Here is a 15,309-nt window from a genome sequence, read left to right as displayed (position 1 = left end):
AGATTTTTGCCCTGTAATGCCTTACATTACTGCATTACAGCAAAAAGTAATGCATTACAGTAGTTCATTACTTTTTTAATGCATTACTGCCCAACACTGGTGAAGAATGCACATGCCAAAACACATGCAAGCAATCAGGCAATAAAAAGAGTGTATGCAAGGTGCTGCCTTTGCCTGATTATAATCGACTTTCAAATCATATAGCACTGAAAGGGTATTTAACTCATTTACTGTAGCCCCAGCAAGAGACTTCATAAAACTGAGCACAATCGTTTGATTAATCTATCAGTTCAGAGAGGCTTGGCTTGTGCCTATATGCATGGTTAAATAAAATGATTTATGTGCAAAGAATGTGATAATGAAACCAAACTGCCCCATGTCAATAATCTACCTAAAACTAAGTGGGCTGGTCAACAGAATAATTTTAAAAATAGTAATATTAGTAATAATATTAGTGATATTTTCTCAGTTCCGAACTGTGGACAGTTACTTCCTTTTTGTTTTGTAGGGCAGCATAGCATATCAGCAGATCCCAGGTGGCAGCGGCGGCATCAAGCAGCAGTCTGTGAGCCACCTGGCACAGTTTTATAGGTCAGTGTTGACCATATGGTGGACCAGTGGCCCTGTATGGCACCGCGGGGGTGCCCGCATACAGTGTTGCCAGATTGGGCGGTTACCCGCCCAATTGGGCTGCTTGGGATAGCCATTTGCGGGTAAAAACGGGAAAAATCGTCCATTTGGCGTTTTTTTCCTGCAGTTTTATGCCCATAGAAATCAATGCCATTTGTTGAAATTGCGCAGAATTTAGCGCCTCTTGGCGGTTTTTGAGCACCTTTTGGGCGGGATTTGATCAGACACATCTGGTAACACTGCCCGCATACAGTACAGTACGCTGGGTACACTTCTGGGGCACCCTGGCAGGGACGATCGCTTGGCGGTCGCTTGGTTGGTGATGTCCGCTGAGTTGGCAATGTCAGCTTAGTGATATTCACTTGGCTCCCCTGTCTGTGTTCTGTCGATATGGGCTGCTTTGTTGAAAATGAGCTACCAATGGGCTTTTGATCTGTGGAGACATGGCCCCTGTTATAAATTCATCGTTTCCAGAATGGCAATGTTCAAGTTGTAATATATTGCTAAATGCTCTGTCTAATGTTGTAGTAGCATAGTACCATGATGGCATAGCCTTTTCAGTGGCAATTACAGCGATCCACTGGCAAAACAGTGTGTGTTATGAGGGTAACATATGGCCCAGACACAAGTCCTAACCCTAGACCTTAGGTGTGTGTTGTGGTGCATGGTAGCTCAGTTTGACACATAGCTCATATCGACACAGCACCAGTTCCCTTGTCAATGGAGGTGCTATTTCTAGAGACGTTCCGCAGGCCCCTATTGCGCTGGCACTGGACGAAGGGTCTTAACGCGGAACGTGGTGTTCTAGTTTGCGAGATTAATTTAGCCGAGTCCAGAGCACTATAAGAGAGTGTAATGGATTGGGCCAGAGGCTTTGTCTTTTTAAACAACCATCACTTGAAATTGTCACAACACCTGCGTCTTTACTTTGTCTGCCTGACAGGATCTCGCTAGTCTCTCAACGGTTATTGCTGAAACCTCTGTCAGTTCTATCGAACCTCTAAGAGTAGTTAAAAGTCGGCAATGATCAGTGAATGGTCAGGTAACTTTTTTCGTGTTGTTTAGTTGGTCAATTGGTTTGTTCACTTGGGTGTACTGCTTATACCAGAGATTCTTTAAGTATATAGAGATATGCCAATGTAATAGGTTGCTATGGGCACCTAACATGACCAGGTTCCGGTCTGCCTAAAGGCGCGTGTCATAATACTCCTAGCATTGAATAGAACAGTCCTTAGGTCTGCCTAGGTCTGCCTAAAGGGGGATTTCCTCCCCCTCCCCCTTGCAATAATAGAACCCGGAAATAATGGGCCAATGGAACCTCTCTCTCTCTACTCTCTCTGCTTATACTGTAGGAGTACAGATTGTGCACTGGTGTCCTGCAGTCAGAGATAGTACAGAACATCCGACAATATGATCAAACTGTACGTTTCAAACTATTATGTCTCCGGTGAAGGAGATTGTCCTCTAGTCCAACCTGGTCTTTGAGACCATCTTTTATCTGGTTTGACCTTGGGTCAGCATCAACGTTGTACACAGAGACAGCATTATCTGAGAGTTACGCAAACACTTGCTCTCCTTTGAAAGCAGAGTTGGTGGAATGCTACCATTATCCCTTGTGTGGTAGAGCAGTGTTTCTCAACTGGGGTGCCGTGGCATCCTGGGGTGCCGCACACCCCCCTCAGGGGTGCCGCGGAAACGTGGCTGATGGTATGTGAAATTGACCTAAATAAATAAATAAAGTATGTAATATAATACATTTTTGTCTAAATTAACAAATGAATGCTTAGTCAGTGGAATCTTTCATGTACTATTTACGCACAATAAAGTAAATTTAAGTCACCCCAGTATGGCTTACACATAGCCTGTCTGAGAAAAAGCTGCAACTTCTACAAATATTTTACTTACGCTTGTGTGGTATCGGATGCAATGCCATGTTAGGGCTTGCTAGTTTAGGGTGCCTTGAGCTTTTTTCATGAATTGAAAGGGTGCCTCCCTCGCCTAAAAAAAGATTGAGGAAGACTGTGGTAGAGCACTGCTAGTATCCCCAGCTGATGCGCAAGGAAGGTACAAAGTTGAACAAGACTGAATGAGAGAAAACAGGTCCAGACACAGCAACATACATTTTGGACTCGTTTTAAGTGCAATGAGTGCCTGGACCTCCTTTGGATTTTTTAAGGGACTTTTGCCTTAATTTCTGACAGGACAGTAGAGGAGAGACAGGAAGAGGGGGGAGAGAGAGACGGGGAAGGATCGGCAAATGACTGGGGCAGTAATCGAACCCGGGTCGCTGGCATATAGTAACTCAGTGCCCTACCGTTAGGCCATGGCAGGCAGTGTTGCCAGATTGGTCGGTTTCCCGCCCAATTGGGCTGCTTAGGATGGCCTTCCCCAGGTAAAAATGGCCATAGAAATCAATAGAATTAGGCAAGATTTATTGCTTCGAGGCAGGTTTTTCTGCATTTTTTGGGCTGGAAATCGTCAGCCTCATCTGGCAACCCTGACGGCAGGGCCTTGCTCTCCTTTGTTGTGGGAGGCATGAAGGCGGGCAGGTCTGGTGCCTCTCTCTCTGGGGTGTGTCCTTTCGTGGTGCTGTTCTGTCTGCCCTCTATAAAGTGGGATGTTCCGATACCCAACACCCAGGACCTCCCAGCATGGCCTCTCATGCTATTTTCTATTGTTGCTGATCCCACTGATATGTATCTGTTTGTCCTCTCGCTGGTACCGTACGTGTGACTGCAGCCGGGCAGGGCTGTTTTATGAGGTGAATATGTTTCAAAGGCATGACTTACTCTAGGCTATGTTTGTTCTTATGTGGAAATGACCTGATGCGAAAGGACATTTTATTTTTGCGCTCTCATTTTTGCGTAATTCCAGTTACACGACCATTTTGGGAAGGGAGTCTGTGAGCTAATGAACATGCTCAAAAGTGTTTGAGAACAATCCCATCTAGAAAAAATGCCTTCTTTTTTAACAATCAGTGTGATGACTTTTGAATACTTTTGTTTTTAATTTGATCTGAAAATAATGTGAAAAAAATCTACTACATGTTCAGATGAACCATCTTACCAGTCAACTGTCTCCAGTCAGTGTTGCCAGATTGGGCTGTTTTCCGCCCAATTGGGCTGCTTAGGATGGCCGTGTGCGGGTAAAAATGGCATTTAGCAGAAAAACCCGCCCAATTTTTGCCATAGAAATCAATAGAATTGGGCGGGATTTTGTGCTTCTAGGCGGGTATTGTGCAGTTTTTGGGCTGGAAATCATCAGCCTCATCTGGCAACACTGTCTCCAGTGCCCATCCACAGTGTCTACTGTAGTCTACAAAGACAGTAGTGTCATCTCTGAAAAAGTGCCCTTGTTCACGTTATCTAGCCAGAGGCTGTCTTTTGTGTCCGTGCCCAAAGAGCAGTTGGGTGTTGATGCTGTGCCTCCCTCCTGTGCAGCAGGCAGCCCCAAAACAACCCTTTCTTGGCGCAATCGCATCTCTCACACACAATGTGACAATTCAACAGCTTAGCAGCGCGGCTCCTTCTCACATTTCAGTATTCACGTTTATTCCGGCTAGCCTCTTCTATTTTTGGCCTCTAGCGTGCTGACAATGGCACAGACAGAACACACGGGAGGAGGGAAAAAAAACAATCAGACTGTATCCATTCCCGGGAATAAAAAGAAAAAAAAAGATGAAACAGTGCAGTGTCTCACACAGTCTGTGAAGGCATCTGGTCTTTGTTCTAAGGTCCAGTTAAGTACCTTTTGACCTAGATATCTGATATGAGAAGGTGTCCTTTTTTTCAAGAGATCTGGTTAAGCCCACTGTCATAAATGTTACTTGAATAGGAGAAGCTGTTATTCTTCTATCAGTTGCGGGCAGTAGCTCTGTATTCCACTATGTTCATGGGTCGGACCAAAGGGGAAAAAATGTACAGTATTTTTTGAGTGGGACCAAATATTATCCAAAACAATATTAATATTTCTAAAAGATATTTATAGATATCTTTAAGGGTTATATTAACACTGGTATTGTTTGCTGTGTAAGTCTTAAAGCATAACACCAATGCAGGGCTGATAGTATTCAGGCTCCATGCCTGATTTCAGGCTTGACAGAGTTTGCACAAAAAAAAAAACATTGATAATAATTAGCCATTAGGTTCTTCTTATCTCAGGAAGGGTTACAGGTTCAGGGTTTTCTTCTACTATCAGGCTTGAATAATGGTCATACACAGGCTATTAAATGTTTGAATAATGTGTCAAAATAGGCCTACGTTACGTCACTATGCAGTATCTTGTCGGCGTTAAAACAGGGGAAAAAGTTCAGGCTCAGGATTTTTTTTCACTATCACCCCTGCCAATGTTATTGAACAGTAACTGACTGCCGTGTAGTTACAGTATGGTCAGGTGTTACATGGATCTTTCTACATTTTTGAAGAGCCGTGAAAAATGTAATGCAGTATGTCATAGAGCAGTGGTTCTTAACCTTTTTTTCTTAACGCACCCCCTTACCGGTGCCCAAGACTAGCCATGCACCCCCAACCCAAACTTCTAAATGTGCATAGGCACAAAGAAATCATTTAAGTTATTATTTACAATGATTCTTCCGTGAGACATTAATCAAAACCTCAATGACTTTAAATGGGGACCAAAATATGTTTTAATTTGGTTTTGATATGGCCTAATTATAATGTTCCCAAGTAGAATTTTGGTCAAAACATTAACACAAACACATTTCCGCGCACTCCCTGGAATCTCTGGCGCACCCCCAAGGGGTGCCCGCACCCCAGGTTAAGAACCACTGTCATAGAGAAAGACAATGGGAGTTGGAGTTTCTCAATGGGCTTTTGCTTTCACTTTCACTTTATGATGAGGACAAGGGGGCATTTGTTCAGAAAAAGTTGAGAACCACTGCATTACAGGGTATCACGGAGGCGCTATTACTCACTTGTACCAAAGGATGTCTGAGACAAGGCCTTACGCCCGTACGTGATTACCATGTGGATGTTAAGCACTGCAGTCTAGGATGTTATTTACTTGGAGGTTAAGTCAATTACGGTATATGATGTTGAATGTTTGCCTGATTGTCATAGACTTGCAATCGAGTTTCGAGAGGTGTTGCGTCACTAGGAGGGCGCAGCCTGGCTAGTTGAATGTGGCCTATCCATTACAGGGGATCACCGGCGCACAAGCTCTCACTTACACAAGGAGTGCCTGAGCCAACTGTTAACGCTGGAGGAGCCATGAATTAATGATAGTTAGAAAACACAGACATCAGGACAGATTAACACTTTCACTCTGATATAACACCGAATGGGAATCATGTGAAAATGAGAGCTGCTGTGTTGAATTATGATTGAGGCTCCTGATTTCTTTAAACCCTCTTGCACACAATCACTCTTACAAGTATATCTTCTCTCATCTGTCTTCTTTTTCAAATTACAGGTATATATTTTTTTTATTATTATTGTAGATTGATTACCCTTAGCGCAGAGTCCATGTTATAACCTTACTGTCACCAAAAATGTAATGGCTATGTATTAATCTGTTCTCTGTACTGTCATAGCAATGTTGTTATGATGTAGTTGAGTATTTCCAGCAAATAGTGAATAGGCCCGCCGGCGACTCCATCTGCACAAAGAGGCTACGGGCATGGTTCTGATGAGCACTGTCTAAGATGTTATTTGCTTGCTAGTTCCTCAAGAGGTTAAGAAAACAACTGCTGTCTGCTCTGACCACTGACCAAGAGTTGCTCCTCTTTGAGACATCTGTGCACTTTGTTCTGTCTCAGCCATAAAGCTTCTTTTTATCTCTCCACACCCACCACTCCCTATTACCTACAGCGTTCCATTGGTCACCATCACAGATACATTGCTGAGTGTGTTTACATGCAACCCAAATATGATGCTTATCCCAGATATGATCAAACTCGGGATAATGTGGTTGTAGTATGAGTACAGAGTGTTCTCTGTATCCTGTTCTACATTTTTGGTCGTTCTAGAATGCAGCCTGCATACGAGCAACAACAGTCCATGGGAAGCCACGGTATCCGGCATAAAGTGTTTCCATGCATCAATATCCTGGTTTGTTTTGGAATACTCCACCTAGCATATCCTGATTTTCTCAAAATTCCAAATAAGAGCTTCTCTGTGATCCTGAAGTCTGGAAAAAGGTGTTTATATGTTCAAACATTTGAGATACTGAACTGCATATTAACGGACTCAATGGTGTTCACTCCTTGAGTTGTTTATGTATGCTTGTTGAGGATTCAAGTTGTTCATGCATGCTTTGGAAAAAAACTGTTGAGGATTCAATGGCAATTTTCTATATGATACCGAAATGACCTTGCTTTTTTCATCAACACGAGAGACTTTGAAATGGATGTTACCAATGACAAATGGCAGACAGTGCAAAGATGATATACAGTATGGTGGTGCACTGCAGTTACCTGTACAGGAACTTCATGCAGTTTCCATTCTCATCACCACCAAACCTAAAACAATTTGATGACAATTGATGATAGTGAAAGGTTGACATTCATGGTAACGACTGCCCTGTGTTGGATGAGGGGGCTCTTTTTCCAGATGTTTTCCTTCTCATGCCTAGGGAAGATGTTGTAGGGAAAATATTGGATGTTATGAACTGTTGGTGAAGTCCAATAAATGAGTTTTACATCTCAAATGTTTTTGATGAGTCCTTGACGGTAAAATCACTCGTCCATCTAACCCTGTTGTCTCATCACATTTGCCCTGACATTTCCAGTGAGTGCTCAGCCCTCAGTTCCTGTATCCTGTCAGGGCAAAGAACATACATGTTGTATGTCTCCGTTGTCCAAGCAGTAATGGACTCACTAGGCCTATCTCTGGTAGCCCTTTTCAAGCATTCAGCGCCACACGCGTGCGAGGCGGTTGAAAAGCCTGTATAAATAGCTCGGGGAAAATCCAGGTCACACACCATCTGAAAAGAAGACAGCACAGAGAGCTTTTTGTTTTGCCATTTGAACTTTTCCCACCCGATGAATGTTTTATGACTGTTGGTTATTATGCACATCAGAGAAGCCTCCAGATTCACTATCAGAAGGACCAGGTTGAATGGAGGTCATCAATGTATTATAAAGGTGTCTTGAGATTCATCCCTTTAAGGTGTAGCGCGAACTGAAGATGTTACACAGTTTACCACCGCCACTCGAGCGTGCAGCACTGGCAGTGCCTCCTCAGCCTGAGGTGCCGTAACATAAACGGTTATTGAAAAAGACCCCGAGATGTGTATTTAAAGCTCCCTTTCATCCGTGAATGACAGCAATAGCACATAGCACTTAGTGCAGGAGAACATAGTGCAATAAGTCAAGCCGCAGGAAATGCACTTTGCTGTGAAAATAATAACACCACTCAGAGACAGGGTTGCCAGATGAGAATGATGATTTCCAGCCCAAAAAAAGCTCAAAACCACTATATCCCACCCAATTTCAACGAAATTCTATTGATTGCTATGGGCATTGATCATAATAAAGCAGCAGAAAACCCACCCAAATGCCATTTTACCCGCAGACGGCCATCCTAAGCAGCCCAATTGGGCGGGACACTGCCCAATCAATCTGGCAACACCACTCAGTGATGCTGGATGTTGGAGCGGGCTGGCAGTTAGCTGGCTGGTTGTGCAAAGAGGAGACGACGGCATCAGAAATTTAATCAGACAGACACAACAACTTTCAGTGCAGCCTGGCCTGGCCTGTCCATGCGCTTCGGTCCACAGATGATGGATCTGCTCTCCGTTTGGGAAATCACACTTGGTGATGTCTGTTCATTCATGGTCCAATGCCACTAACGTGCTACAGTAGATCTAAGTATTCATTTAAATCTTAGAGGGTGATTTAGCAAATCTTGAAGACGCCTACTCGTACTAGTCCAAAGGCACTGAGGTGGTACATTTTACTGTGTTAATTTTTACTGTGTTTACACTTCAGAATGTATGATTGCTGATGCAACTGGGTGTTTGCACTTTTAATTTAATGTGGCAAGGAATCAACGTTAAACTCTCATATGTTGTTCCTACTCATTAAGGGTTGAATTAACACTCTTGAGTGTTACTGTGTGGTGCTGCAGGCTCCGGCTGGTTTCTGGTGTGGCAGCTACCTGTAGTGTAGTACACATTAGCCTACCTCTCTGCCAAATTGGCCCTTTCATGTTGTTGTCTACAAGCAAGCGGTGCCAGTGTAACTGATGCCAGTTGGGAAATCATATGAAATGGCATCGCCACTAACAGCATTCCACGATTCACACACAGCCACTAGTACAGACTCTCAGGAAGGAAGCATACCCAGGATCTGGAAAAAATAAACAAGATGCCACTTTGGCAAAAATGATCTCTTAATGAAGTGAGAAGAAAATTTAGCACATCTAGATCAAGAAAACATCAATAAAGAAAATGTGGTTCTACCATGGAATAAATGAAAACAAGAGATTTCAAGTGTGCAGACCTCTCTTTCTTCATGAAGTGGTCACTTCTTGCTTTTTCCAGATTCGTAGTGGTACATTCAGCCTGCAGATTCTGAGCTTCATGTCTGGTCTGTCTGGAGTGTTTGTCTTTTAGATTGAGACGTGATGTGTGAGATTAAGATGGAAGATGAGGGGGGGGGGTACACACAGAGAGACACAGTGATGTACTGTAGATTGGGAGAGTAGTTTGTCAAGTTTCTCCTCCAAGTAGATATTTCACAGCTTCTGTCTGCATTATTACTGCTCAGAAGAAAAACATCTCCAGTGGGTCAGGTTGCCCTCCCTCTATTGATCCCTGCCAGGGCTCGTCTGGGGGAGAAATAGGGCCAGGGCACTTTTGGCTTAAAGGGGCCCTTCATAATTAGCGGCGCAGAACTGATTCAGGGGGTGAGCCCTGCACCCTTGTTGGACGCTATTTTCAGAAATGTAAAAAAAAAGTTTAAAAAAAGGGAAATTTATTTACATATCTGAAAATAGGGGCCCACAAGGGTGCAGGGCCCACTGGGAAATGCCCGCTATGCCAAGATGACCAGTCCAGTCCTGATCACTGCCATGAAACATGGAGCAGGCTGGTAGGTAACTGGCACTTCGATGAACAATTGCTACGTTTACATGAGACGTTTAATTTGGAATTAACTCACTTTAATTCTGAATAAAGCTTAATTCCACTTTGAAAACGTCATGTAAACACCTCTTAATTCGGAATTAAAGAAAAGATCAAAATAAACTTGACGGAACTGTTTAATTCTGAACGATTAATTTGAAATTAAAAACATCATGTTACAGTTTTTCTCAATTGGTTTTGTACATTTCTCGAATCTTACTCGCATTTTGCAAAACATCACGTTCATTTCCAAAAAAGATTTAACAAGTGGCAAAACACCATGGATGACCTGCAAAACCCAATCTCTTGCTCAAAACCCTTGGCCAATCTCTCAAAACCAGGTTTTTGTGTCTGTGAACGTGTCAGAGCCATCAAAATGTTATGTCACTGTGTAAATGTTTTGGGGAGTGAGATCTTTCATGGATTATCATAACAAAGCATTTTGCAGAACACAACAAAATCAATTGATAATGTACAAAAACACTGAGAATTGTACACAACCATTTGCATGGTGATGAAAGCATTTGCTAAATGCTGAAAACTATGAGAAACGTATTTTACCATGTGCACAGGTAACAGCAGGAAGTCACAATTGAACAAGAAGTTTTGAGAATGATTATTCTGTTGTGAGAAATGTACAAAACCAATTGAGAAAAACTGTAATGTAGTGAGGGACAAAACAACACTGTAAGTTCTACAGAAATAGTGGCTGTGTCAATCACACAATCGAATGGATGGTATTCACACTTACTGACCATGGCAACCCGATTGTCCCAGCAAATAAAATAAATATGGACAGCTCCTTTTCAACCTACTTATAGTGTTTCTCCACTATATTCTGGCTGTCTTGATTTGAGATTCCAGTCCACCTCTCAGGTATCATTATGCAGCTTTCCTCACCCTTTCAGATTTTTCATTCAGATGTTAAAATGTGATTTTGGAATTTCGAAGGCCTACTTTACTGTATGTGGGTCAGTTATGCTTGAGATTTTTTTTTATGGTCCTTACTTAGGATGCATTATAATGATGTTGAACTCTGTAACAACAATTTTGTGGAACATGATCAATATATCTGCAGACTGAAACAGTAGATACTGTCTAATTGTAGTTTGTGTTTCAATCCTATATATCTATTCTCCAGGGGCTCCATTAAGAGCACAGGCTGCGCTAATGTTGTAGTGAAGTCTACCATGATGCGCTAATATTAAATCAGCATTGGGATTGTGTGCCACTGCCATCCCATTTTCCTTGTTTAATGAGCGTTTGGGAAAATTGGGGTTGTAAGATTACCAATAACACAGATGGAGTACAACGCGGAAATGTGTTGCAGACAAACAGAAGACCCCACCATTTGGCTGGTTTTGTTCCTGAGGTTTGACATGTTTTTCATTGCAACATGTGCAGCACAGCGTATCATTGTCTGAAAACAACATGGCTTATCTGGTGGAGCTGCACACAGACTTCATTTATTTTTTTCCAGATTTCTGCTGCACATTCTTGGTTTGTCTGAAAACATGTTTGTTTTACAATATTTGAATATTAATAGCGTTTTTTGTGTCTCCCTAATAGGTTCAAGCGGGAGGAGAGACAATCCCAGTGGTTGGCCCAGTGAGTGCTCATCAACCGGGGACGCGATACAGCTTTGTGCAGGAGAACTTTCAGGCCCAGTACAGGTAGGACTCGTGGCTTTTCACCACAAACATACAGGCACTTTGTGTTGTGTCCGTAGACAGCCATGTTCTGATGTGTCTATCAGAACAACAATGTAGATCGGGGATGTCAAACTCAGGCCAGTGGGCCAAATGTGTATTACAAATGTGTATCACATCATACACCATTAACATGGCCTACAAGAAACTCGAAATTGTGTATGTCAAAGGAATTACGGATAACGTATATCCGTTGATATCCCCTACTCATATTCTTCTCATATTCTTCAACAGACTTGGGATGTAGGACTTGTCAAATAAATAAAGACATTTGAAATTGGAGTGCCCTAGTCAGAGAATTTATTCTCACTCTTGAACCTGGATGCAAAATAACTTGGACTAAAGAGCACCCAAACCCAAGAAACCAACAAACTATCTGGATAAGAGCGCGCCATACTCTACAAACTTTAAGACTTAAATATTGATTTGGCTTGCAGGTTTGGATGTTGGTCCACGTGATTTTGATTTTAACACCCCTGAGATGTAGTATCCCTTAATAAGAGAGCAATGGTGCCTGTCTAGTGTGTAGCATTTCTACCACTGGAACAACTCCATAGGAGATGGCACTGTAAGGTTGACTAGAAATCATGATAACCTTGCTTGCCTCATCTCTTCTTTGATGAGTATTATTAACCAAATCATCTGTGTGGGTGTTGAGTACATCAAGTCAAGCCAAGTCAGCTTTTATTGTCATTTTATTCATATGCAAAGACATACAAGGAAAAATGAAAATATGTTTTCTCTCTATACCATGCCAGGACATAGACATATACAAGACATTTTACAGACTGACATAAAGTGCAAGACAGGACAGGTAACAGTGTCGGACTGGTAACAATAAGTGGTCAATAATAAATACAGTACAAAGAACATTTAACATTTAACATTGAACATGTAGACAGAATATAAGATAATATAGAATATAGACATTACAATAATATAAATGATAACAGAACAGTAGCAATAGTAACAGTATAATACAATAGTTATATAAGTAGTAGATGAGGTAGTACATAGTACATAAAGCTACGTCTGGGTTTTGGCTGGACCCTCAGTTTTTTAGCAGCGGCTTGGCTAGAAGGTACAGTTGCCATGGTAACAGAATGTCAGCAGCTACACGCAACATTGGTATAGACTTACTTGCCCCTACTGCAGCACACTTTTACAGTTTTAAAGTCATTTTGCTTCACAAGTTCAGTCGTGTCCAGTAGTCTTGGTACACATTACCAGATTAATGACCAAAAAAAAGCATTTCAGGAAGAGGTGAATGTGTTTTTTGTGCTGTAGACGGTTTCAAATTGGCTGGCCAAAAAAAAAAACTAGCTCAGGTTTGTTTTGTGGACATTTCTCCTGTTTATCCAACATCATCACAATTGTTTTCTTCAGTCACTTTCCCTGAACTGGACAAATGAGCTGTGAGGCTGAAAGTAGTGTGTGCGTCTCTGTCAGTGGTGTTGTCTGATGTGGCCCCTTCTCTTCTCCTCCTTTAGTGCATTCAGGCGCACTGAGAACCGTGCCGGTGCCTGTTCCCGTACCTAATCGCGAACCGGCCGTCGTGTTCACGCCACAGATTTTAGCGTTCGCGAACCGGAAAGTTGGTTCGCAATGCGAACCGCAAAATACTAGGTTTTTCTCCGCGAACCGTGACGACAGCGTGGCCGTCAGCAGGTTCATCCGGGTAACACAGTCACGTGCGGGAAAAGTTCAGAGCCTGGTATGAACACGGGCGGTTCGCAGATAAGCACTTTAGTGCCGAACGTAACTGGTGCGGGCACCGGCACCGGCTCCGTTCTGGTCGGCCTGAAAGCCCTACTTGAGGGTGTTGAGGGGCGTTGGTGGCTCAGGTGGTAGAGGAGCCAATCGCTAACCAGAAGGTTGCAGGTCCAAGCCCCGCTCTGCCTGACCCCATCGATGTGTCCATGAGCAAGATACTTAACTCCAAGTTGCCCATCTATCTGGCCCCTCTGCCTTATATTTGACACCCCTGTCTTAAACTGTGGGTTGATAGAGGGTATTGTGTTTGGTATGGTGGTTATGGTAACAGACAGTAGTGGGGCCAGTAGGGTCAGTGACAGTAGGGTCACACATCTGTTACTCTGTGCCTTTGATAGCGTGTGCTCTGCATTGTCACGCTGATGAGTCTGACTCCTTGGTGTAGCGATCAGAGTCCCCAGTTTGGCCTAGAAGGTCTGGGTTTGAGTCCTGGTTTGGAAAGTCTACTCCCCTTCACTACAGTATCTGAACAACAGTAACCCTTGAATCCACTGAGGTGACCCTCTGAGGTGTCCAGGTCATGGCACCATGCCCACCATGCTGTGCGTTCGTTCATTCATTCATTCATTCATTCATTCATTCATTCATTCATTCACTCACTCACTCACTCACTCACTCACTCACTCACTCACTCATTCATTCATTCATTCATTCATTCATTCATTCATTCATTCATTCATTCACTCACTCACTCACTCACTCACTCACTCACTCACTCACTCACTCACTCACTCACTCACTCACTCACTCACTCACTCACTCACTCACTCTTTCATTCACTCACTTCTCAGACTGCACTCACTCACTCACTCACTCACTCACTCACTCACTCACTCACTCACTCACTCACTCACTCACTCACTCACTCACTCACTCACTCACTCACTCACTCACTCACTCACTCACTCACTGTCTTGGCTGCCCCCTGCTTGTTTGTGATATGGGTTGAATATAAATCCACCACTCAGGTAACCTGATCATGATGCTGTCCCCAGATACTGCTCCTTGTGTAGGCTATTATTGTCTTGGCTGCCCCCCCCCCCCCTGCTCCTGCATGATGTGGGTTGAATGCAGAAGTGGAACATCCTTTACGTCCAGTACTGTAAGTGTACAATGGAAGTAAAGTTAGGAAAACAAAATAAAAGTTTAAAGCATTTGCACAAGCATAACCAAGGAGTTAAGCAACTTTCAAATAGGGCTATGGTAGTTATTACCTACATACTGTATCTATACACGCCTGTCTAAAAGTTGACATGGTGATTGTTTTGCTTTCGATTTCTTTCTTTGCTGCTGTGAACAAGGAAATAAGACTCCTGATATTTGACTCTCTGTGTCAATAGAAAGCATTCCGTACTTTTCCAGAAGAACCTGTATATGACATAACATTTTCCATTCTGCTTTAGAAAAGCGAACCAACAGATGCCATGTGTATGAAGTCTGATCATGTATTGAATACAATAGTCTGCATAAAATGTACAAAAATACAATACAATAAGCAGCACAAAGAACTAGTAGCCCCTCTGTGTATGACGGAGAACCTCTTGTCATTGTGACGGCACACTCCTTGTCCCAAATGTGGACGTCTCAAACACACAGGCATTTGGGTAAAATTAAGGAACACAACTAAGGAAATATTACCCGGGTGCATGATGGAAAACTATTTGATGTGGTAATGATGACTCTCAAACCCAACCGTGAGCAACACACCTGTTTGGCTCTCTCTCATGGACACACATGCACACAGACAGCCGGGGCCTAGTGGTTATGGAGGTGGGCTTAAGGTCACAGGGTCAAATCCCAACCTTACCTCTCCCTACACCTCCATCAATGGCTGAAGAGCCCTTGTGCAAGGCACCTAACCCCTCATGGCTCCAGGGACTGTAACCAATACCCTGTACTTAACTATAAGTCCCTTGGGGTAAAAGCGTTTGCTAAATGTAAGTGCAATGTAATGTACCAGGTAATTTATCAGTGTCCACAAGTCTTTTACCCTCATAATACTCACCGTTCTGCCAGTGGAGCACTGTTCTAGTCATTGAAACGAGTGCACTACCATTGTATGACACTACAGTACACAGTCTTTAGTAATACATTATGTATATTAGTAGCGCAT

The 15,309-nt window shown here is 42.9% G+C and overlaps 1 protein-coding gene across 1 annotated transcript in view; it reads left to right on the top strand.

Annotated features, from left to right (window-relative positions):
* Positions 1-15,309, top strand: part of usp43a (ubiquitin specific peptidase 43a) — a 172,095-nt gene that overhangs the window by 46,133 nt on the left and 110,653 nt on the right. Inside the window, exon 3 of the mRNA XM_063201860.1 lies at positions 11,284-11,387. Within this exon, the coding sequence (XP_063057930.1) occupies positions 11,284-11,387 (104 nt within the window). The remainder of the gene's footprint in view (positions 1-11,283; positions 11,388-15,309) is intronic.

The sequence above is a fragment of the Engraulis encrasicolus genome, chromosome 1 (genome assembly GCF_034702125.1).
Source record: "Engraulis encrasicolus isolate BLACKSEA-1 chromosome 1, IST_EnEncr_1.0, whole genome shotgun sequence".
Lineage (NCBI taxonomy): Eukaryota > Metazoa > Chordata > Actinopteri > Clupeiformes > Engraulidae > Engraulis > Engraulis encrasicolus.
Note: the sequence above shows the minus strand (reverse complement) of the source record. Positions and strands in the feature narration are given on the sequence as shown.